Here is a 26010-nt window from a genome sequence, read left to right on the forward strand (position 1 = left end):
GCTAGTAGATTCGATATGAATGTTCGCCTATTATGACATTCCAAGAATTCCCAGAATAGGGACGAAAGGGTTACTGTTAACTTTCTAACCATGCACTAAATTTGGAAAATCAAAACAGGGATACACAGTGTAGCAGAGCAGACCGCCAGAGCTCTAGATGCTTGATTTGTTACGCGGCAGACCAGGGTTCCAATCCATGAACAACATCACACAAAAAGTCCTCTTGCCAGCTAAAAACTAGAGCTCCAAAGTTGAAATAAAACCAAATAATCTCACCTTGCGTCCTTGGGTACGCGTGCCTCCTCAAATGAGAACCTGGGCAGGCAGCTGGAGTCGTAGGTCCTGGAGCTGGGCTCCGCCGACACGCCTGCCTTGGCCCCTTTCCTCCTGTTGAGGGTCTCCTTGACTGGACCCTCGAGGTTGGAGCCGTCCCTGCCGCTACCTTTCAGCGAGGGAGCCCGCACCGCCGCCGCCGCCTGGCCCGGTTCAAACCCCACTGCCGGGGCTGAGGGGTAGGGCTATCACCATCATGACATTTTACTTGACCATTACTTGTCATATACGAGTAATTGCGTTTTTAGCATCTTTGCAAACAAACATTGCACAGGACAGATATGAAAAATAAATAACTTCAACATACAAAGAAATTGACTGACAATATTAAACTTGTACCAAAATAAATAATGTATATGTACATATACTGTATATACATATATAGTGGAAACAAGGTGTCGCATCGCATAGCTTGTAGATCTGATAATTCCACTATTTCTTTTTTATGTTTGAAAACGTATGAACATTCTTCAACAGATGACAACAAATGGAAACGATGCTGACGACCACGCAAATCATGTAATTGTTATATAACCGCTCCAGACCTACCGGTGGTGGTGGTGGGGCCATGGTGGCCTGGCTCTTCAGCTGCTCCTGCAGCTTGTTGAGCTGGATGCACTTGACCTGCAGCTCCTCGCTGAGCTCGGCCAGCATCCGCGTCTGCCTGGCCAGCTGCTCCTGGAGACCCTTGATCTGGCGGTCCTTGGCGCGGAGCTCCTCGTCTCTCCTCTTGCCCTCCCTCTCCGTCTCCTCCAGTCTGGCTCTCAGGGCGTCATGGGGGGACGGGGGGCTCTTGGGTCGGGCGGCTTGGGACGGCTCTTTGAGGGCTCTCCCGTTGGACGCGGCGTCCGTTTGTTTTAAACACTTGGACTTGACGGAGCCGTTCCCCATCTTGTCAACGTTGGGTTCTCTACCTCGTTGTTTAAAGCTTTACAGACAACACAGGAGGCTTTCCTAAACGCATCTCTCTGTGTCACCAGGAGGCCGTACTGACATTTAGCTCCTCGCTGTTCAATGTCACAGCCGGTCTGTTTGAGAAACCTCAGTGTATGATTTCAGACTAAAAAGGCTGACATGTCAATGAGGAACACTGGGGAGAGAGAGAGAGAGAGAGAGAGAGAGAGAGAGAGAGAGAGAGAGAGAGAGAGAGAGAGAGAGAGAGAGAGAGAGAGAGAGAGAGATTGAGTATGTAATGGTCTATGAATGTGTCTTGTCCATTTATTATTCAGAAGGCAGGAAGTATTAGGTTACATGAACAGTTACTTGTGCGAAATTGGAAGCAGTGCGCAAGTAAAGCTCTCAATCTGAAATGTGTTGGGGGGAGGAGTAGTAGTGAGAAGGAAAAAAAATGTTTTATATTAATCTAACGTATCTTTTACTGGCAACAGCACACGTTATTTAATTAAGGAGTGAATCATAGAAATAAATAAATAAGTACTCCCTACAGTCTGCATGGTGTGTATGAGAAAAAATGTCAAAGGAACAATGTTGTCTTTGTTCGGGACCACACCGCCAACTCACACACACATACAGTAGACACCATTCATGAAATTCCTGTTGTGACAAAAGTGGAGGCTCAATTCGCCCATTATCCAATTTATTTATTCTATCTATTTTAAAACTCTGTAATGTGTGGACCCTTACGGGTCCATTTGGTTCCATTTTGCACACTTATCAGAGTTAAATTAACTCAGCATTTGTAGGCCTACAGGGTATATTATGATCACACATAATGGTTAAATGAGAGCACTTTGGTACTTACAGTACGTGTCTTCTTGGTCCGGGGTGGAAATAGCTCTGTGCGTCGGAGCATCAACGCAGCACTGCAGCCTGTGCGCTCTGCTCTGTCTGGAGAGGAGCACTGCCTGGAGAAGACCACGCGCTCCCCCGTTGGCAGCGGCAGGGCTCGAGCCGCCATACGTGTTGTATTCCACTGGGATGCACCACTGACTGACTGCACCACCTAAACAATTACTACCTTCCTTGGCCACTGTTCATGTACACAAAGACAATTTATTCTGCACTGTAATGTAAATAATAACAATTATTATTTGTATTATTATAATGACCAACTAATAATAATCATAATGGTAATAATAGAAAAGAAAATGCAGGTGTCCTTTTACAATGTGTGAATGCCTTAATGTTTTGTGTAAAGCACTTTGAATTACCTCACAATTAATTTACCTACAGGACGGTAGAAACTTGGCACAAACACTGTTCAGGGGTCTGCCATGACAATAGTCACACCAGGGGCCATGTGTGGCCCCCAGAGGCCTCAAGGGTCATGCACTCCGTTTCTCCAATCTGCTCCTAACTTGGCATAAACACTGTTCAGGGGTCTGGCATGATGTGAATAGTCACACAGGCAAAAAAAAACTTGCACACATACTGTATAGGGCGTTACAGCAGCGTTACTGCAGTGTCTAACACTAACTTAAATGGCCATAACTTGTGACCACATTGCTCTGATGATCAGCGCATATACTGTAGGACTATTTAATCTAGTACAAATAAACCTGCCTGACCACACTGACATTCCATATTGTGAAGATTTTCCTCTTAAGCATCACAACAACTTTTTAGGAACACCTTAAAGGGGGGGGGGGGGGGGGGGGCGGGGGTACCCTATGTGAATACAAGAACGCTCGCCCCAAAACACGCTCGCCCCGGGTCAAATCCGGCGACCTCGGAATGGCCGCCACCAGGTATTCCTAAATGTAACCTCAGTAAAACTGTGCCTAAAAAACAAATAATAGCACAAATAAGACTTCCTACACCGCCGGGGAACCTGGGAAAATACAGGATAGGTGGGCACTAAGCACACCTGTGCACCATATTTTTGGGGTGACTGGGCACCTGGACGAGTGGGCACCTGGAGAGGTGGTGTCAAGGATATTTGAATATAAACATTTAAAATGAACTAATGTGATAAAATGTTCTTCTGCTTGACCCCACCCTGCTTCTATGAGACAAGCTGGCACCTATGCAACATTTAAATTATTTTGTTTTGTTGCTTGCTTGTTGACTAAATTAACATCTCTATGTGAAAACTGTCTGTGTTTAGGTGTTGAGGGGGTGTGTCTGAAACAGGCCTATTTAACCAGAGGTAGAATATGACCTCAGTGAGCCAAACTGGATTTCCATTGCATGATGCTATTGTGTAAAGTTTGCTCCTTTTACTCGAGTAAAATCTCTCATACTTGGAATTCTGAATTGTTGTCTTTGCCTCATTATGTATTTATGTTTTTGAGCACCCAGTACAGATTCCCCTTTGACATTTGGAGGTAGTCCGCCGAGATAATTGAACGATTTGGACGGGTGCTGGCTGAGTGGGGAAGAGTGGTCGTGGCCTGGCAGTCTTCGCTGCTCAGCCAGCCATCCGGGGTGAGTACTGAGGTCTCTGTTTGGGTGTTCTGTACATGAGGAATTACTTTTTTTTCAGGATTCTAAAGTATCAGTGATGAATTGTGATCACCATAGGCATTTTGATGGCCTATATGTAGGGAGACTGAAATGTCTCGCCTTCATGCGCATGACACAGATTAGAGGGACTTTGCTTGATTTTTTGAATACATAGGATACAATATATGGAAAAATGGAGGCTGTGGACGTGTTTTAATCTTTTAAATTTGTATTCTTGGTGGAATGTTTTTTAGTGTTGCCGATTAACGTCAGTCGAGGAAACGCAGTAATCATAAGCCGACACACTCAAACCGTTAGGAGGTCATGTTTAGTAAGGTTGTGTAAATGCGTTCAGTGACTCTTTTAGTTTTTGCATGTATTTGTATAGAAGTTATTCAATCAATCAATCAAACAGTCGCCGGCTGTCTGTTCAGGGGGACTTTTGTCCGGCCTGAGGGATCCTGTTGTACAGATATACAACAAAGCTAGCACAGAATGAATGGTTTGTATGAGTGTGTGTGTGTGTGTGTGTGTGTGTGCGAGTGTTGTTTATTGTAATGTTGTGTGTACAAGACAACACAATTATCTTTTGATCAAGGTTAAAGGGATATTTCACTTTCAAATAAAATAAACTTTTAAAAAATATATATAAAATAAATGAAAAAAGTAATGGAAAAATCATGGCCCCCTCACGCATTAGAATATCCTTCTAATGTGTGAGGGGGCCATGAATTTTCCATTGCTTTTTTCATAATTCTTTTAAATACTTTTTGTAAGTTTACTTTATTTGAAAGTGAAATATCCCTTTAAGGTGCAGCATCTGTAAGTACATGGATTTTTTTAAAGGCCTGTCGGGACTGACCGAGGCCTCGAGAAAACCATTATTCTGCTGTCTTGAAAAGGAGGGGTAGAAGCGAGAGAGGAGTGAGTATTAACTAATATAACTAATAATAGATAGGAATTTTTAGATGATAAGAGTGAATTTGTGTTCACAAAATTAGGAGGCATTATCTCTGGTTGTGTGGAGAGAATATATTGAAACAAAAAGCCTGTGAAGCACATACTGCCACCTATCTTAGATCAACTGGCACCTGTAGTTTTTCTTTGAAAGGACTGGGCTTAGACCTGTATAGATATTCAAATCAGCCCATTGATACACCAGTCGCCAGTCTGAGTTTTGTGGTCTGTTGACAAGTTACTGCCAGGTACTCAAGGAAAGTGAGACAACATGTTTGCTCAAATAGAGTGTGTGAACTACTTCATTACTTTCAAACATGTTTGCTCAAATAGAGTGTGTGAACTACTTCATTACTTTAAAAAAATAATACATTTGTGGTTCATTTTAGGAGATTGTGAATCTGGTATTGCTACCAGTAAAACCTACTGATTGTAAGATACTTATGTAGTGTGTAAGAGCACAGAGATCTACGAGTGTTTCAGTTTCTTTCCCTCACAGCAGGTGGTCGACACTTGGAATTAGGTGTTGTTGGATTAAACCCTGAACTTTTGGCTACTATGGTGATTAGATTAACCATACATTTTGACACTACAATGGAAGTGCCATTATTTTTAGGGATGAGTGATTGAAAATGTGAATATATCTTAATGTAGACAGTGTGTGATGTTTTCTCCTGTGTGTTGATGGGGGCTCTTCATCCGCTGTGGGGTCAGGGTCTGGGTTGAGGATTTCTGCTCCATTGGGACGCCATGCAACAGAAATCCGACAATACCAGTATGAATTTATTTTCTGAGTTTTGGGCTTGTGGGAAAGTTACTCTCGATAATGTTGTTTCCTTCCCAATTTCTTTTAGGATCGGTGTCGTTCTATGGGAGGCTAACATAATGTTTTGATGTGATTTCATGTTGTTGTATAATGAGTGTGTTTTATCCCACGTGTATTTTGTGACTAATAGCACGACTAACAAACTAATTGATAACTGACCTATTGAGACGTGCGTCGTCGAATTTATTACTTTCAATTTTTCTGGTAGCCGGGAACACTGGATTGTCCAATAATCCGAAACACGGGGGGTAATGTATGGTGTTTATTCTGATTTTGATTGTTACAATTGTTTATTCTGATCTGAAGAATCCTAGTGCTTTTCCTACTGAATAATTGAGCATAAGGGCTGTGTAAACATATGACATGGTTTCTGTGTGTGCTTAGATTTGTATTGAATGATGCTAATTCATGTCATGTTTTATTTTGTTTCTTTTTAAGATGTTTTTGTAGTAAATGATTGCTTCTCTCTTAGTGACACAGACACAGGACTGCAGGACCACATCACTAAATAGCAATATTAATCTAGTGAATTTTATGGTAATTGGTAACTAGTATAATTGGTTTGAGAATGGATTTCTAAACATGAAAGTAAGATTAGTTTACTATAGCTAGTGGTGTGCCTCTAAGTGCCATATATGACTAAATGCCATACATGTGGTTTAGTTAGGGTGTGTTAAATAATGTTGTTGTGAGTGTTTATTCTCAGGTCCACTTATGAACTGCAGTGGAACTGTTTTGAGAGAGGAGGAATAACAGATGATGACAACGTGCTATCTCTACGGCTTGTGTGGTATTAAGTATCGTGGTTTGCTATAAAACATTGATATTTGTTTTTCCATATGCAGAGTCAAATATCATATGATATATATATAGGTACATTATGTGTATAGCTACACTATTTGAAAAGATTTCATCTAATCCTATGTATTCCTGTATATGATAGATGTTGGCGAAATTTTGAAAGTATGCTGTATGTGATTTTAATGAATTTTGTGATTTTACATTTTGAACCCTTGATGAGATTATTTATACAAGTTTTGTGTTTCTTTTTCAAGAATGGCGTATGATGGTGTTGCTAAGGATCCTATGGAGTCTTCAGCCCTGGTGTTCACAACGGGGGATGGACTGGCTGAGTGGATGAGGAAAGAGCACTCTGAACAGGAGGACCGGCTTCTGGACTAGGAACGACCTGGAACCACGCTTCACATTGCAGGACGGGGCAAACGCCACGGGAGGATGAAAGAACGAGGAGCTACGCAGGATTCTGAGAGGACACCGCAGGACATTCGCCATCCGGATCCTGGCGTTGTCAATGATTAGTTTTGCTACAGTTGACGGCATCACTCTTTTTGTGGATGCCCATTCCATTAACGGCAAGAGAATGACATTGCTATCACTTTGGTGAAACAAGATTTAGTGGAACAATGGACTATGATACTTTGAGGCCATGAAGAAGGACCTTTTCGGAGCTTTATTTCTTTTATGATCTGTACCTGTATTTTGTAACTGTATTTTTCTGTACATGAATGGACTTTCTCCCTGTGCATTTTTGTTTTGTTGAACTTCTACATGTCGTTGGCCGGAAGGGTGGTCGTGGCTAATTGAGCTGGGCTGGATAGGAATTTTCCTGTGAAGTTGAATATGGGTTTTTCGCCTATTCCTGCGATATGCTATGAGTATTGTTGTGTAAGGGTTTTTTAAATGTTAAAATGGGGGAAATGTCAAGGATATTTGAATATAAACATTTAAAATGAACTAATGTGATAAAATGTTCTTCTGCTTGACCCCACCCTGCTTCTATGAGACAAGCTGGCACCTATGCAACATTTAAATTATTTTGTTTTGTTGCTTGCTTGTTGACTAAATTAACATCTCTATGTGAAAACTGTCTGTGTTTAGGTGTTGAGGGTGTGTGTCTGAAACAGGCCTATTTAACCAGAGGTAGAATATGACCTCAGTGAGCCAAACTGGATTTCCATTGCATGATGCTATTGTGTAAAGTTTGCTCCTTTTACTCGAGTAAAATCTCTCATACTTGGAATTCTGAATTGTTGTCTTTGCCTCATTATGTATTTATGTTTTTGAGCACCCAGTACAGATTCCCCTTTGACAGTGGGCACTAGGATGAGTGGGCACTAGGGACATGTGGGCACCTGGATGAGTGGGCACCAGGAAGACTGTAGGATTGATGGCCAGTGGAAGCCAGTCAGCCATAGCATTGGAGCGTTTACAAACGTGCCAGCAGGACCAACAAAGATGTTGAAGGTAGGCATGACCGTCTGAACCTAAAGGCACAGTGTGGAACGTGCAGCTGTACCTCCTGGTGAAACTGCTGCATAATGAAGGAAGCCTAATCCCCATCCAGCTCCAGCTTGTCTCAGAAGACAAGCTACGCTGCTACCAGCGCAAGCAAACTAGACATTTTCCGGGCAAACTGGTCAACTCGTGGTCTGCCAATGAGAACAGCTGACTGCCTGGCAGATGCTTAAGCAGGCTAGTGGATTGACTGACCCTGTGCATACATAGTGATGAGGGGGGGGGGGTACAAAAGTACAAAGTACAAAAGTACAAATACTTTTGTACTTTTACTCAAGCAAATTTCTAATTCCGGAATTTTACTTGTAACAGAGTATTTCTATATTGCAGTATTTATACTTTTAGGCTACTTAGGTTAAAAATCTGAGTACTTTTCCCACCACCGCCATAACAGGACTAATGAAGTCAATAATAATTTACGGTAAGTTTACCTGAATGTCCCACATCACATGTTCCACTTGCAAGATGGGGATCTCATTTTAAACAAGCTCAGTGCTTTATGAGTCTTCCAGTTTAGTAGACCTTGTATTGTGAATTTGTACTTCCATGTACTGTTGTTCTCATGTCTTACTAAATAAAGTACATCAATCAATCAATCAAAGATGCCTGTCTGCATATCCTTTGAGGAAAAACGTTATTGCTACAATTCACGTATTATTGTGCCGTGTTTAGAAGCCAGATGCTTCATAAGTACAGTATTGTTCCATTTAGTTTACTGTTAAAATAGGCCGAGGTTCCCTGATTAGTCATCACTCACTGTGAATCTAGCTCCATAAAGAACATCTCACTCCGCTATACAGCTCATAGCGGAGTGAGAGGTTCTTTATGGAGCTACTGTGAATCATGAATTAACTGGCATAGCACTTATTCAAATCGTAGGCCTACTGCATTGCAATATCAATATGTGACGTCTATGTTTCAAATATTTCACCAACCACGACAATATACGTTTCTATATTAATGTCGCAGACTGAGACAGTTATCAAACATTTAGGCTATGAAGCAACTTTGATTCGGAGGCTTTACCCTGCGAGCAATCTGAAAAATGTCCACTAGATGGCGGCAAGGTATAGATTCAACTTGTAGTTGAAGCTCTGTAGTTATAATCAGACCCAGACAAGGCTCTGGTAATAATTTGACACACTTCCGGATGACGATAATTATGATAAATAGAAATGACAAAAAAGTATTTTCTAATTTTCCATCATTGAGCAGGTTGGTGTGGTTTCCTCATAGAAAAAAGGGTTTCCTCTGCTGTCAGTGTTTGTGAATGTGAAATACACACATTGTTGAGAAAGGCTGCATGAATGCGTTCCATTCCATTCATTCATTCAGGCCACGGACCCCACCTGAAAATGTTTTGTGCCAGGGACCCCCAGAAGAGATTTATGTAAAAAGATTAAAAAAAAAAAAAAAAAAAAATCAGAAATGTTTAAAAATAGCAGATATAGGCTATAAGCTCTAGCAGCACGAAGTGCTAGAAGTGTAGATTTGCTATTTTTGAATTGCCAACATATAAATAGATAAAGTGGTTAAAATTATATTGCCTGCCCTGGTAGCAGGCGATAGATAGATAGATAGATAGATAGATAGATAGATAGATAGATAGATAGATAGATAGATAGATAGATAGATAGATAGATAGATAGATAGATAGATAGATATAGAATCAGTGCAATACCACACATCAGAAAAGGCAGCTACACTTGGAGGTTGACCCGATCTTGGTACTTAAAGTACGGGTCGTCAAGGTACCAGTTCCTCCTCTTCCAGAACTTGGTGGTCATTTTGTCCAACAGCTTGCTCTGTGTCTTGTTACAGAACATGTGCTGCCTCAGCCGGCTCCTTCGAGCGGGCAGCTTCCTCCACAGCTTCTTCTTGTGTCCAGCCTTGCGTCTGACCCAGAGGCCACAGTGCAGCCTCAAGAACCTGTCCTTTACGGACTCCACTGACTTCCTCTTCCCCTTCTTCACGCTGATGTATGTAAGGCTTCTGATTGGCTGCCGGAACAGGCCCGGGATAGGAAACGGTGAGACGCGTCGCAAGAGCACAGTGGGGTCCGGGGACCCCCAGGGGTCCTTGAGGGGGTTCCAGGGGTTCCATTGATAGTTAGGAACCAAATGGACCCGTCGTACCGGTCTGTAACTCTGGGAGTGTGCAAATGGAACCAAATGTGCACACTCCCAGAGTTATAGGGGTCCGTGGCCCTAATGGGACAAAACTGGGGGTCCTTGAAGTTATAGAGTTTTGGAAACACTGACTTAGCAGACATAGAAGCCCAGACAACAGTTGATGGTTTCTGCAGCAGAGTTGGAGGTTGAATGATGGGAGAGAACAGGCAGAGCTTTGGTGCTCCGGTGCAGACATAGAGCAAACCAGGGACTTTCCTTGTCAAGGCGGCCGCCATGTTGTTTCCATTAAATTAAAAAGAAGACATTATAGAGGTTAATATCTCATATGTCCCTTTTATGCCCATATATGGAAATCTTTGTCTGTCTGCCTGGGTCTCTTTTACGCCCATAAATGGAGTTTATGTGTTTATGGGTGGATGTCTGTGTCCCCTTTATTATGTGAAGATCCCTGATGTCATCATGATATCATCGGGTGGACGGTTCACACTGACATTTGTGCATTCTTCAGGGATCTCCATATATGGACATACATTGTAAATGGGAGTAAACATAAATGGGCCATGCAGTTAGTTGCTCTCAATATTGAATCATTTTACATTTACTTAATTAAATGTAAAATGAGTCAATGTTGAGTTAGTGCACACAGGCCATTTCTCCCCTACAATGTTATGAGAAACTGTTTTTGTAAATACAAATTCACAACAAAATCACAAACAAAAAGCATTTTACAACAGCTGCCAATACGGCTCAGCCAATCATAATCAAGGACCAGAACTATCCATTGTATAACATCAGTTTCAACATAACAGATCTAGTACTAACTACATGACAGAGAACATAGGATCGAGGTTGGTCAAAATAACAATGAATAATCTGACATGAACAGTATGGAGGAGGATCACAGTCTACTGACCAACCCCATACCTCCTCAGAGAACATGTCAACCAATCAGGCTGCTGTTTAGAATCTGTGACAATTGAAGAGTCCATTTGAGATCCTTTGTTGTCCATAAAGTATCCATATCCTAATTTGTTGTTAAATCGATCTGATCTTCCTCTTTTCAAAGAACAGGACGTGCTTGTTCACAATCGGATCGTGTTTACGAAACACCAGTTTATCTCTGAAACGATTCCTCTTTGTGTTGAAGAAATATCCTGTCCCTGCAGCGCTCATCATCTGCACCAGGACTGTCTTGGACTTTGCCTTCGCCAAATGTACAGCAGTGAGAAACATGTTTACATTATTTCAAAAACTCCTCAAAGTCAGCTTCAAAACAACACATAAGTCTTCACTATCTTTAAAGTCACACTGATAATTTTCTGTCTGTGTTCCCTTTTATTCCCATATGGAGGTATCTGTATCTGTCTGTCTGCATCCCTTTTATGCCCAAATATGGAGTCCAGGCTAGTCTCTGACATTATGACATCAGGTTACTCCATATATGGAGATTAACAGATTTATTAATATACAGATTTTGTGAATTATGGGCCATTCTGCATAATTAGTACTTTTACCTTTGGTGATTTAAATATAATTTGATCCTAATATGGCCTCTGGCGAGGCCTCTACCCGGCCCGGGGAGCCCCGGGCCTGGGTACTCACTCAAGTCCGGGGGACCCCCGCCTCCGGGGGACACCCGACCCTCCAGGCGGTCCCGTGGACCCATTCTGTATCTTACCCTTACTTAAGTATCATTTTGAATGCTGGCTTTTATTAAGCAAAGATCCTCCACCACTGTCTGTGATTATGTTATGTATTGTTTTTGGTGAATATAAATATTTAGGAATTTATTGATTAGAAAGGTCAAGGCTATACGGTATGAAAATGTATACAGTAACTTCTTAGAAACAATAGAAAGTGATCATTCCTACAATATACAGTAAACGAAACGTGACTAACTGTTTGTTGTCACGATCATGGCCTTTGCCCCTGACCTGTGTCAGCCCTGTCCTGTCTAGTGTGCCCGTTTCTCCCTGCTGTGACTCTACTCCTCACTCCCTCCCATATGGCCAATCTCCTCACCCCTCTCCTGTGGCCTAGAACAGTAGTTCTCAACCTGTGGGTCGGGACCCCCAGGGGGGTCCCCACATGATTTTTTTGGGGGGTCCCCAGATGACAAGGACTTTTAAGACCTTTTAAAAAAATACTGGTCAGATATTGGCCAAATTATCAATTAATATAAGAAAGAGGCAAAACATTGTGAAAATAGCCGATACAAGCTCAGAACGCGAGCTTGTAGATCTGCTATTTTCTCAATATTTATCTGTGGAACCGAGTCAAAATGTAATGCCTCAGCTCCTACAATTCCAAGTGCTTGTCAGGGTCGGGGGGTCCCCAGTTCAAATATGATGATTTTGGGGGGTCCCCAGTTCAAATATGATTATTCTGGGGGGTCGCGGGGGTTTAGAACCACTGGCCTAGAATAATCAGATTGCCCTGAGTGCCGTCAGCTGTGAGGCATAATTTGACTGAGGTTAGGGGTTATAAGGTTAGCTTTAGGCCTAATTTTACTGAAGTTAAGGTTAGGAACAAGGTTAGGGTTAGGCATTAGGCATAGCTGCAAAAACGCTATGAAGAAGTTCAACAAGGCAGAACTGGGGCCAGCGGTGGCCTAAATGTTAGAGGAGCGCTCAAGCGCACTTGTTGCCGTTAAGGTTCACGGTTCGATTCGCTGGACCGGCACTAACAATCTGAGTGGGGATCTGGGGAAGTGAAATGAAGTGAATTCAGTTTGCTCCAAACACAGACTAAATTGAATAATGCAATATCATACACGATACAGAGCTACCTACAGTACCAGATACCAGATTTATTTTTGGAACATGGTTATTTTACATTTTGGAAAAACATCTATGGGATCTACATCTATGGGATTTTCTCCGGCGTCCCAATATTGGAAAATAATGGACACGATAGAGGAGAAGAACGAAGGCCATGTTGAATATTAAATATCATGAAAACCCTTTGAAGTCAGCTCTACACTAAACTATGAACAAAATTATCATCTAATAATTCACACTCAGACATGATTAAATTATTAGAATAAATTAGATTATCAGCGCCCTGATGAAGACCTTCCGAGGTCGAAACATGTTGCTAGTTACATCCTGAGTGCCCGGATCGTCTGTGTTTTTTTCACGTCTTGATCCCGATTAATCCAAGAGCACCATTGACACTTTTTACTATAGTTACTATAGTTTTTTTTATCTCCTGTGAGCACCTGGTTGGAGGGACAGCGAGTGCATTTTCCGGCAGCGGCTGCTGCCGGTGGCGGCGGCGGCGGCGGCGGCGGCTGGAGCTGCCGGTGGCGTCAGCTTTGGGAGTGTGCTGCGTTTGTGTAACGCAGTCCCCACCAATATTATTTACGATTCTGTGCCTATCGGTACATAACTCGGACGGCGCTTAGTCGAATAGCAGACCATCGGCCGGTCGTCGCGGGCACTCGCGCCTGGAGGCGCGAGTGCCCGCGACTCCTTGGCCTCAAGGTCTGCTGATTCGGCGCGCCTCCGTCATGGTCCAAAACTATACTTTATCGGCGGAAAAAATAAGTTGACTGCCGCTCCTCCACCGGCAGTTCCGCGACTGCCGCTCCTCCACCGGCAGTTTCCGCGGCAGTTCCGCTGCTCCACCGGCAGCTGCCGCTCCACCGCCGGCAGTCACTGCCGGGAGCTGCCGCTCCTCCACCGGCAGTTCCGCGGAAGTTCCGCGGCTGTTGCCGCTGCCGGAGAATGCACTCGCTCCTTCTGCCTGGTTGTTCCAGTTTTTTATACACACAGGTCAGTTTAAAAAAAATAAGAGAACAATATCAGCTTTTATATTTTATTTGGAAATGGCAAATTGAACAAAACTTCACTCAAGTATTTTAACTATGAGACTTGTAAGTGAAACAATGTAATCACATAGATCATAGGACCACAATGGAAACAAGTCCCCAGGACTTTTAGCACAAATGTCTGACTGTACCTTGTGCTGTTTACATTTCTGTCTAATAAAGTATTCAATCAATCATTCAATCAATCAATCAATCAATCAATCAATCAATCAATCAATCAATCAATCAATCAAGCAAGCAATCAATCAAGCAATCACACTGCAACAGTGCTCAGTATTGTAATGCTATCATAACAGTATTTGTACCAAAGCACACAAAAAAAATAAAGAATCTGTCACCAGTCATAAGGCAAATTGGCACCATTTTTTATTCTGCACATGGCCTTAGCATGGATGGGACATAGGGAGACAAGGAGTCAATCAGAATCAACACAATGCTCCTGCATGTGGTTGTGTTGTGTCAAAGTGTGTGTTCCCCTAGTGTACATACAATCATTAAATGTTAATAATGGTTTACAGATAAGTGATAATGTGTAGAACCTAAACACACAATTGCAAGGGGACGATATTGCTGTAGGATCATCCTTTTTAAACAAAAATCTGTTTTGATACCATCTCTGGGATCCCAATCTACACTATGAAATCCTAACTCAAAGAGTGTACAAGTGGAACCTATTGTGTACACTCTCAGAGTTACGTACCTGTTACCTCCTTAAGGACCTCACAGGGTCCCCGGGACCCACGTTGAGAACCACTGTGATATAACATGTTTAATGTTTAATATAAAGTGTTCCTTACAACTAGGCCAAATGATACAGTACATCAGATGGCCTGATGGGGGCAACAGATCTCCAGACATTTCCATCTCAACTCCATTCCTAAGCCCCCTCTCTCCCACTTTGTATAAGGCTTTGTGCCAACTATGAGATCACTGCGCCCTCTGTCACTCGACTGTACGCTGGGTTTTACTAACGCACTGTTTACTAGTATGCTGTGGTAGGTTTACAAAAACACTGTGTACTAAAATGTACACATGTGACAATTTGCTTTATTTTGAACCCACTAATATTGCAGGCACTACAGAGTCAGCTGATATGTCAAGAGTTAACCTTGAGGTAGATACAAATGTTGCAGACAATACCATAGATTGATGTCATGATGCTAGCAAAACATGTGGAGATAGACAGCTGGAAGGATAACAATGTTTTTGAGGAAGTTAAAGATGAGGGACAAAAATGTGTTTCTACCAGGTGGGTGTGCGCCCTCAAAGAGACACTCACTGGACCAGTACCAAAAGCAAGCCTTGTGGCTAGAGTGTTTGACGAGTTCAAAGGACTCCCCCACACGTGCTACAGAGTCACTTCAGCTACTTGTCTCAGTGATTTGTCAAAGACAGTGGACACATCATTCGATGGACATAAAATCTGCATTTTTGCAGGGAATGACACTATCACGTGACATTTACATCAGGCCTCCTCCTGAGGCTGAGAGTGAAGGCACATTATGGAAGCTAAACAAGTGTGTCTATGGTCTGGAAGATGCTCTACTGGTACAACAGAGTAAAGGAAATGGTGCTGACAACAGGAGGAAAGATTTCCTAAGTTGATCTAGACATTTTCTACTGGCTAGATAAGGACTGTGCTGTGACTGGGGTTCAAGCCTGCCATGTGGATGACTTCATATGGGGAGGAACACCAAGTTTCTACACCACAGTGATACCATGTGATCAGATCTGCATTCCAAATTGGATGTGAGGAACATGAAGTCATGAAGTCCACTGTCAGTCACTGAAAAGAGTTACTCAAGGCCCTTAGTGAAGATCAATGGCAACTTACTAAGAGTAATGAATAAGGGACAACGGACAATGACACTGAAAGGACTGTAACTATTCTTTGAGACACACATCCAGGGTTTTGACCAATAAGCACCTTTGTTTGACCCAACGCGGGACAGCTGACACTTCTCCGGGTCAAACAAAGGCATCATGTGACATTGATCCCCTTCCCCTATTCGCTAATACTTGGACATGACCTATGTGTAGGCAGAAGAATAGACACTTGAAGGGACAATGACACTGAAAGGACATTGAAAAAATATATGTATACTTTTGGTCACAAGCTGTAACTAAGTCACAAGCTGTAAAGTTACACATATCAATGTTTTCATCAATATCAACAGACAACATAAACATCAACCAGCAACATGATGAGACACAGGCCAACAGTCCTATGAGCAACAAGGCAACTGCTCCAAATAAAATGCAATATTTTGGGTAAAGAAAAATCAGACAATAGATCTTTTAGTAGACCTTTGTTTGCAATTAATTAATCATAATTGTAATTAATTATAATCTTTGTTATTATTATTATTATTATTATTATTATTATTAATAATAATAATATGAACTGCTACAAAACCTGTGTCATTTTGGGGCATAAACAAGAAGTTGAAGGATCAAATTAAGTCTGATAATGATGTACCATGCATGTTCACATCATAAATACTTTAGGCCTACTGCGTCCAACAGTTTCTGGTTGATACTGGACAGTATTGAACCTTTTGTGTGGAAATTAGACAAGAAAACATGCTTAAATCCCTTTTTAACATGGGCGTCAATGGGAAATTGTGACAATTAGGTGACCTATTTTAGCATTTTTAGCATTCGCGCTTTTGCAGCCTACCCATCTGACAACTTAACACGGCAAAGTGGTCAGAGATGGGTGGGGTGCGTTTATTTTAATGATCAATCAATCATGTAGGGTGAGACCTTTCAATCAATGTGCAAGTTAGTCGTGCACGCGCTCGCTAATTCATGCACGTTCGTGCACGCGCACATTATACGCACCATACGTTTTGCATTACTTGACAGACATTTAGACCGTTTAGGATCCCATAGAGCGTTGGTTTTTCAAAGTGGGGTCCGGGGACCCCCAGGGGTCCTTGGGTTAATAAAGCATCACAATAATTTTAATCCCTTTAACCTTTTATACTTTGGCTATTTTTGAAAAATCGTGAACATTTGTGCAAATCTTTGAATATGATATTTTTTAAAGCAAACATTTGTAACTCAAATCACTGCTTCTGAGGGGGCAAATATTTTGACATGGGGGTCCGCGGCCAAATACAAATCATTTTGGGGGTCCTTGACATGAAAAAGTTTGAGAAGCACTGCGTAGACAGAGAGGGATAGCTGTGCTGTAAATCGACTATAGCACAAACTACTGAGTTGTGTGATAGTTCTAGTTGAGAGTTGAGAGAGAGACACAAAAAAGTTACAAGCTATTATAAACTGTTGATTCAGACAAACCACCTGTCCTCTACAACACGTGATCACGCGATTCATTTCTCACAATCTACTCCCTCCCACACACACACACACACACACACACACACACACACACACACACACACACACACACACACACACTGCAGCGATGACTCAAACTATGAGAACTTGTTTTTAAAGCCTTGTTTTTAAAGCCTTATTAATGTCATACTTAGAAACCTTAAAACATTGTACAAACAGCAAACACTAAAGCTATGAAAACCAGAGGAATCTGTGAAGAATATATTGCCTAAAGTCTATACCCTCCAGCTTATTTTTTTCTTTATTTATTTAAATTTTACAGTATTTGTAACTGCATTTTTCCCTGTTATTTGTAATGTTGATATTTTGTCAAGTAGTCTAATGTACATACAGTAAGTTGTACAAATTTTGAGGAAGCCTATATTTTACTTTCTTCAGTATTTACAATTTTCAATATACTTTTACTTCTACCCCACTAGCTACATCTCAGAGGAAAATATTTTACTTTTACTCCACTACAATTATATGAAAACTTTAGTTAGGCCTACTAATTACTTTGTAGATTTTGATTATTATTACAAAACACACTAAACACGTTCTGCCCATACACGTTTTGAATACAGGACTTCTACTTGTAACAGAGTAGGCCTATATCTACATTGCAGTATTGATACTTTTACTTAAGTAAAACATGTGAGTAGGCTACTTCTTCCATCACTGCCCCCAGCTCCTCTTATCCAAGCCTGACTGCTAACCCTCTCCTTGCTGGTTTAGCTTCCTCCAGTCAAGACTGCAGACTCACTCCCTATTTTCCACTGCAGTCTGAAAACTCCCCACTTCAGACTATACCTCACCCCCTGACACTCATCATTCCTTATATCACTTCTTGTTGCATATTTTCGCTATATAGGCCTACTAGTTATATGCAGATGTACATGCATGTATTTTGGTTGGTCGGGGTCTCAAAGGGGGACAGCGGAAGGCCACAACCCGGAATGTCTCATTAAAATAACAGCTAAACATGTATTCATTATCAATCAACAATATAGAATTGGACACTTTCTTTATACTTGCATAATGGGGGTATTTGATGTTGTTGTGACATTGTTTTCTTTGTTGCTTCTCTATTCTTCTTATCTATATGACTACATTTTCTAACAGCAAATCATTGAGTGAACTTCAGTGAAGACTTGGGAAGTTATTCTGAATCTCAATTTTCAGCCATGGCATTTGGCCAGTGGACCTGTCATTTTTGTAGATCGGCTATTTTTGCTATTTTAATTATTGTAAAATGATTAAATGCATGGCCTGTTTTTGCCATAGTTAATGAGTTATTTAGATTATTGCCACTGTTCACTGTCAGTCATTTCTTTGTATCTTTTACAGAAATGTTCTGCAATAATCCAATGATCAACACCAAAAGCACAATGAAATCATTTATCGCAATTATTTATTTCATGATGGTGACGACAGCCCTACCCAACCCTTGATGTGAGCTATAACCATACAACACCCTAAAATATCACTCTCACCCCTTATATCTGCTCATCTGCCAAAAACCTTGGTGTAACTTTCGACAGTGCCTTTTAATTAGATCAACATATCAGTTTTGTTGTTAAAACCAGCTTTTTTCTGTTAAGACTTCTCGCTAAGGTTGAAGCCTATGAAAGGCCTTAACCTTAGCGAGAAGTCTTAATTAACTAAATTGAAGCTGTTATTGAGGTCATCAGTTCATAACAATTCACTATGAATATAACTTCTAATGAAGTAGTGAGATTGGATTGGAATAGAATTACCAGACAGACAGACAGACAGACAGACAGACAGACAGACAGACAGACAGAGTCTGTCCGTAGACTATTGGCAAAAAACTAAAATAGACTACTGTGTGAAAAACAATGCTGTATAACTGAATAACACCATTGGAGAGAAAGACAGAGAGTGAGACAGCAATATATAATATTATTTAATTTCATAAAAATTCACTATGAATATAACTTCTAATGAAGTAGTGAGATTGGATTGGAATAGAATGATCAGACAGACAGTCTGTTGTCTAGTGTGTAAGAACAGGGAAAACTGTGGTCTCAAAAACATAAAGGAAAACTGGCAGAATTTATGAAATTTATGCAACTCGCTCGTTGCATAAATATTAGGAAAACTCCTTAGACAGAGACTTAAGAAAATAGACATTTCTTATTTTTTTAATTGCTCATAAAGTGCTCTTAAAAAAGCTAACATTTCAGTCCTGGGACCTTCATCAGTGCTATATGGATGGATCACAGAAAAACAAGTTGCTTTTATAGGAATCTAGATCAGCTCAGCTCAGGTGCTGAGGATCACTACTCAAGGTCATCACCATGGCAATGGTGGGGCGTTGACATATCATTACAGACAAAAAACCTAGGGCTACACAGTGTTACATTTGAAATCATGAAGTTCATTGTACAGACCATTACACATATAGCCATGTTAGCATTTTCTTAAAAAGATAAAATTCACAAATCTCTCTCACCCTCCAGGTAGACCCATAGTGTTCTCTAATGATAGCCTCACAGAGCCCCTCTCTAAGTGTGTCGATCGCCACATGAGACCCATTGTAACCAAATTGCCCTCTTATTTAAGAGACACAGGATACTTCATTCAAACAGCTTTCAGAGGTAAATATCCCCAATTCCACCGCCAACATTTATTTGGTTACCCTTGACGAGGTCTCCCTTTACACCAATATGCCCCATGATTTAGGCATGGAATCCTTAAGATTCTATTTGGACTTAAGGGAAGAACTGACACCTCCAACCAACCTTTTGGTTCAAATGACATCCATGATTTTACAGAAAACCTTTTTCCTGTTTGAAAACTCCTTTTATCTCCAAATGCAGGGGGCACCAAAGGGCTCAGTATTTAGTCCAGATTATGCAGGCATTGCCTGGCTTGGGCTTTCTAGAACACAGTTCAGTGTGGCACAATAATCCATTTACCCACAACATGCTGTTATTCAAGAGATATGTTGATGATTATGTTTCTCATCTGGCAGGGAACTGAGGAAGAGCTACATAGATTTGTGTCCTAGTCCTATTGTACATAAATAATCTGATTCTGACCCCTCTACCCTCAAATTCAACATGGAGTTTAACAAAAATGAAATCCCTATTCTAGACACGGGACACGCAAATTGTCCACCACTCTGTACACCAAACCTACAGACAAGAGCCTGTTCCATGCCACCAGTGCATACCCCCCTGCTTGTGCCTGCATATACCTACAATCCACTAAGCAATGACGTACGTACTAGTATCATAGAGAAACACTGGAATGTTTTGTTAGAACATGCTAACATGGCTATACAGTATGTGTAATGGTCTGTACAATGAAGTTCATGATTTCAAATGTAACACTGTGTAACCCTAGGTTTTTCGTCTGTAATGATATGTCAACGCCCCACCATTGCCATGGTGATGACCTTGAGTAGTGATCCTCAGCGCCTGAGCTGATCTAGAGCCCTAAAAGCAACTTGTTTGTCTTTGATCCAGCCATATAGCACTGATGAAGAAACGTTTGCTTTTTTAAAATTCACCCTTCACTATAAGCACAGAGGACTTTATGAGCAATTCAAAAAAGAGAAATTCTATTTTCTTAAGTCTCTGTCTAGTTTTGCCAGTTTTCCTTTATAGTGTGTAGGACACACTTTGAGAACCACTGCATGAACAGGCAGGAAAACATGCACTTAAAAGTTATCATGGTTTATTGTTGTTACATCTACAAAGTCAAGTCGATCTGCTATTTTCACGACTCCCTTTGTTTTCATTATTTTTAATTTTTTTAAATGTCTTTCCAATTTTTAAATGTCTTCCATTTTTTTCATCTTTTGAAATAATTCAAAACAAAATGTAGGAAATAAAAAATGAAGGGGTATTTACTCACGAGCCTTAAAATCTTGTGGGGGGCTCATACTGGGGTTTGCCTAGGGCCTCCTGATCCCTAAGCATCCCTGGGCCTATCTCCCCCGCCATCAATTGGAGATGGCAATTCACGCCTTCATTTCGCCTTCAGCTCTCCCCTGAAGTTGTCCCTAGCTATAGCCTCAAGTCAAACTGAACACTCCTCACCTATAGCACGCCTGCACTTAAACAATGATAGAAATTGGCATCAATAACTCAAACAAAGGCAAAACAAGGCCCATGAGTTGATCTACAATTACATAATTCTCATTTTCAATAAATACAATTTAATAAATATTTCAGGCACCAAACGCATACAAGCAAAATGCTAAATAACATTAAGAAACAGCCCCTCCTCCTCTAGAGATCTTGGCCCCTTCCAATCAACAGGATTGCCAGGATTGCTCACACACACACACACACACACACACACACACACACACACACACACACACACACACACACACACACACACACACACACACACACACACACACACACACACACACACACACACACACACACACACACACACACACACAGACACACACACACACACACACACACACACACACAACATGTGTGAATCGCAAGGATCTGAGTTCAAATCTGCCTCCCATCTTGTTTCCCGTCTCTAGTTCAGGTGTTATGTATGTTGGCCTACTACATTTCTGTATTAATATTTTTAATCGTAGTTCTATCTACTAACTATCCAGCTATGCATCTACGTTTATCAGTTTTTTCACCATGCGTCCTTGGACGTGTTCACCTGCTCATGGATGTAGACAGCAGAGCTCGGATGAACTTCAAAGGTTTAGGCCTGAACATGTTGAATGACATGATGGCTCCCACAGAAAGAGAGAGCAAACACAAATATTTAGATCTTTGTGTTTGCTCTCTCTTTCTGTAGGAGCCATCATGTCATGGAAATCGTAAAATTAAGTACTCTCCATTAATGGAAGGCACAATGGAGCAGTGTGATGTTCTTTAATACATCATTCTGAAAGGAATGAAGTGAGGCTCACTTCACTGATCAAAGTCAAAAGCAGCTATGAAATCAGAGTGACAAAGAGTTTATGGTAACATTGTAACCACTTAAGTGAAGTGCTGAATAAGGCCTGATCACCGGCTGTCCCCAGGCTGGCCCGTCAACTGGAACACTTTTACTTGAAACCGACTGTTTTCCTCCCTTCATGTGGACATGTTCCTCTCTGCTGACTTTACTTCCCCTGTTGTCTTAGCTGGCACTGGCCACGACAAATAAAGGACAAATGTTTATTAAGTAACCGAAGCAAACATAAATCAACTAAAGCATGACTGACTAAGATAACAATATGTGTTAAGGATCCTATGAGGTGTGGAGTCAGTAAATCAGTAGTGTATGTACATGCACAAGTCCGGAGCATGGAGAGCTGAAGGAGACTGAGCTGTGAACTTGTATCCTGCAGGCATCGGAGCAGAGTTGATAGCCAAGGCAATCCAATGACAAAGACTATTACAGATCCTTCTAAAAAAATTATAATATTGTAGAAAAGTTTATTTTTTCTGTAATATTATTATAAATGATAAATATGTTGGCAGTTGCCTTTTAATAAATAAAGGCGCTGTTCCTCTTTTTTACTCCTGAGTGCCCATGATCGTCTGTTGTTTTTTCACATGTCTTGATCCCGTTTAATCCAAGAGCACCATTGACACTTTTTACTATAGTTACCTTTTTTTATCTCCTGTGAGCACCTGGTTGTTCTTGTTTTTTATACACACAGGTCAGTTTAAAAAGAACAATATTATCTTTTATGTTTTATTTGGAAATGGCAAATTGAGCAAAACTTTACGCAAGTATTTTAAGTATGAGAATTGTAAGTGAAACAATGTAATCACATATGTCATAGGACCACAATGGAAACAAGTCCCCAGGACTTTTTTTCCCCATCCTTTTTGCTCAAATGTCTGACGTTTACATTTCTGTCTGATAAAGTATTCAATCAATCAATCAATCAATCAATCAATCAATCAATCAATCAATCAATCAATCAATCAATCAATCAATCAATCAATCACATTGCAACAGTGCTCAGTATTGTAATGCTAATCATAACAGTATTTGTACCAAAGCACACACAAAAATAAAGAATCTGTCATCAGTCATAAGGCAAATTGGCACAATCTTTTATTCTGTACATGGCCATAGTATGGGTGGGACAGTGAGACAAGGAGTCAATCAGAATCAACACAATGCTCCTGCATGTGGTTGTGTTGTGTCAAAGTGTGTGTTCCCCTAGTGTACATACAATCATTTAGCGTTAATAATGGTTTACAGATAAGTGATAATATGTAGAACACACAAATTGCCAAGGGGCCAATATTGTTGCAGGATCTTTTTTTAAAACAAAGATCTGAATTAATACCTTATATCTCTGGGATCCCAATCTACATTATGAAATCTTAACTCAAAGTGTGTACAAATGGAACCATTGTGTACACTCTCAGAGTTACATACCTGTTAACTCCTTAAGGACCCCACGGGGTCCCCGGGACCCACGTTGAGAACCACTGTGATATAACATGTTTAATGTTTACTGTAGTGTTCCTTACAACTAGGCCAAATGATACACTAACATATATAACATCAAATGGCCTGATGGGGGCAACAGATCTCCAGACATTATCATCTCAACTCCATTCCTAAGCCCCCTCTCTCCCACTTTGTATAAGGCTTTGTGCCAACTATGAGATCACTGCGCCCTCTGTCACTCGACTGTATGCTGGGTTTTACTAACGCACTGTTTACTAGTATGCTGTGGTAGATTTACAAAAACACTGTGTACTAAAATGTACACATGTGACAATTTGCTTTATTTTGAACCCACTAACACTGCAGGCACTACAGAGTCAGCTGATATGTCAAGAGTTAACCTTGAGGTAGAAACAAATGTTGCAGACAATACCACAGATTGATGTCATGATGCTAGCAAAACATGTGGAGATAAACATCTGGAAGGATAACAATGTTTTTGAGGAAGTTAAAGATGAGGGACAAAAATGCGTTTCTACCAGGTGGGTGTGCGCCCTCAAAGAGACACTCACTGGACCAGTACCAAAAGCAAGCCTTGTGGCTAGAGGGTTTGACGAGTTCAAAGGACTCCCCCACATGTGCTACAGAGTCTTCAGCAACATGTCTCAGTGATTTGTATCAGACAGTGGACACATCATTCGATGGACATAAAATCTGCATTTTTGCAGGGAATGACACTATCACGTGACATTTACATCAGGCCTCCTCCTGAGGCTGAGAGTGAAGGCACATTATGGAAGCTAAAAAAGTGTGTCTATCCATGGTCTGGAAGATGCTCTACTGGTACAACAGAGTAAAGGAATTGGTGCTGACAACAGGAGGAAAGATTTCCAAAGTCGATCCATCCGTTTTCTACTGGCTACTGGCTACTGGCTTTCTACTTCCAGCCTGCCATGTGGATGACTTCATATCGGGAGGAACACCAAGTTTCTCCACCACAATGATACCATGTGATCAGATCTGCATTCCAAATTGGATGTGAGGAACATGAAGTCCACAAAGTCAGTCACTGAAAAGTGTTACTCAAGGCCCTTAGTGAAGGACAATGGCAACTTACTAAGAGTAATTAATAAGGGATAAGGGACAATGGACAATGACATTGAAAGGACTGTAACAATTCTTTGAGAATAATAGAATCAAATAGCAAAACAGCCTCAGAGACAGAATGTCTTGCTGCTGTTAATCGAAGTTCACTTCATGCTGATACACCAGGCAACTTGTTGTTTTTTTTTGTCTTCCACTGCAAGCAAGAACAAAACAATGTATTACCATTTGTGAATAGATACATTAAAGTTGATTGCAGTCTTACACTAGCACATCAGTTAAAAGGTATGGGATCATTAAGATAGCCTACATATTTTAAATTTAGCTCTATGTACCCTTTGTCTGGTTGCATTTCCTAAAAACCATCTCACTGCATCTCTGATCTATTGCTAAATTGGTTCTGGGGAATCTTGTACAATCACACCATCACTAATCTCTCTCTCTCTCTCTCTCTCTCTCTCTCTCTCTCTCTCTCTCTCTCTCTCTATATATATATATATATATATATATATATATATATATATATATATATATATATATATATGGCTCAAATTTCTCTTTTGAGTCTGGAGCTGAGAAAGTTTGGGAAACTCTGTACTCTGCAGTCATCATAACGGTAACAGGATAGGTGGGCACCAAGGAAGAGTGGCACCTCAGTGTTAAATTGGCTATTTAGTCCAAAATGTAAATGAAAGTTAATATTTGGGAAATGTTTTGAAGTAAAGTAAAGTATACATGATTAGAACATGCTTAAACATTCGACAATTAAGGTCTAATATTTCTACAATTGCTACAATTTGCTACAAAACCTGTGTCATTTTGGGGCATAAACAAGAAGTTGAACAATCAAATTAAGTCTGATAATGATGTACCATGCATGTTCACATCATAAATACTTTAGGTCTACTGCGTCCAACAGTTTCTGGTTGATACTGGACAGTATTGAACCTTTTGTGTGGAAATTAGACAAGAAAACATGCTTAAATCCTTTTTTAACATGGGCGTCAATGGGAAATTGTGACAATTAGGTGACCTATGTTCCACCACTGGGATTTCTTAGGACTTTTGATACGTTATTAGGCCTACTAACATATTTATGAAACAAAAAAAGTTGAAAGAGTTGCTGTTGCAATTTGTCCTAGGTCATTTTGTATAGGCCTAATGCCTACAATAGGTGCATGCATGGACAAGCGGATCATCATCTGAGCGCAACAGTTGTTTTATCGGACGCCACCCACTTCAACTGTATCCTGAACGATGGCATAGATCGTTAAGGTCCATCCAATGGGAGCACACCGAATCCTGTGGCTTTCATGTCCAATTTACTATTTCCCTTAATCTTGAAT

General features: G+C 40.8%; 2 protein-coding genes across 4 annotated transcripts in view; both read right to left on the bottom strand.

The window, feature by feature from the left end:
* The window catches only part of prkg2 (protein kinase cGMP-dependent 2), a gene marked incomplete at both ends in the record, with an annotated part of 32706 nt that extends 31482 nt beyond the window's left edge, over nt 1-1224 (bottom strand). Inside the window, 2 exons of one of the 3 annotated variants that reach the window (XM_080432389.1) lie at nt 277-476; nt 904-1224. In XM_080432389.1, the coding sequence (XP_080288515.1) occupies nt 277-476; nt 904-1224 (521 nt within the window). Of the gene's footprint in view, nt 1-276; nt 477-882 lie in introns of all 3 variants that reach the window. The other 2 variants (XM_080432388.1, XM_080432387.1) reach the window with 2 other exon arrangements.
* Nucleotides 1225-11004: 9780 nt separating this feature from the next.
* On the bottom strand, nt 11005-11202 carry LOC308088671 (large ribosomal subunit protein bL33m-like; the record flags this gene model as incomplete). The annotated part of the gene is made up of 1 exon (XM_080433222.1): nt 11005-11202. The coding sequence occupies one exon, from the start codon at nt 11200-11202 to the stop codon at nt 11005-11007; it is 198 nt and encodes a 65-aa protein (XP_080289348.1).
* Nucleotides 11203-26010: the final 14808 nt, after the last annotated feature.

The sequence above is a fragment of the Gymnoscopelus braueri genome, assembly GCF_963280865.1.
Source record: "Gymnoscopelus braueri genome assembly, chromosome: 7".
NCBI lineage: Eukaryota > Metazoa > Chordata > Actinopteri > Myctophiformes > Myctophidae > Gymnoscopelus > Gymnoscopelus braueri.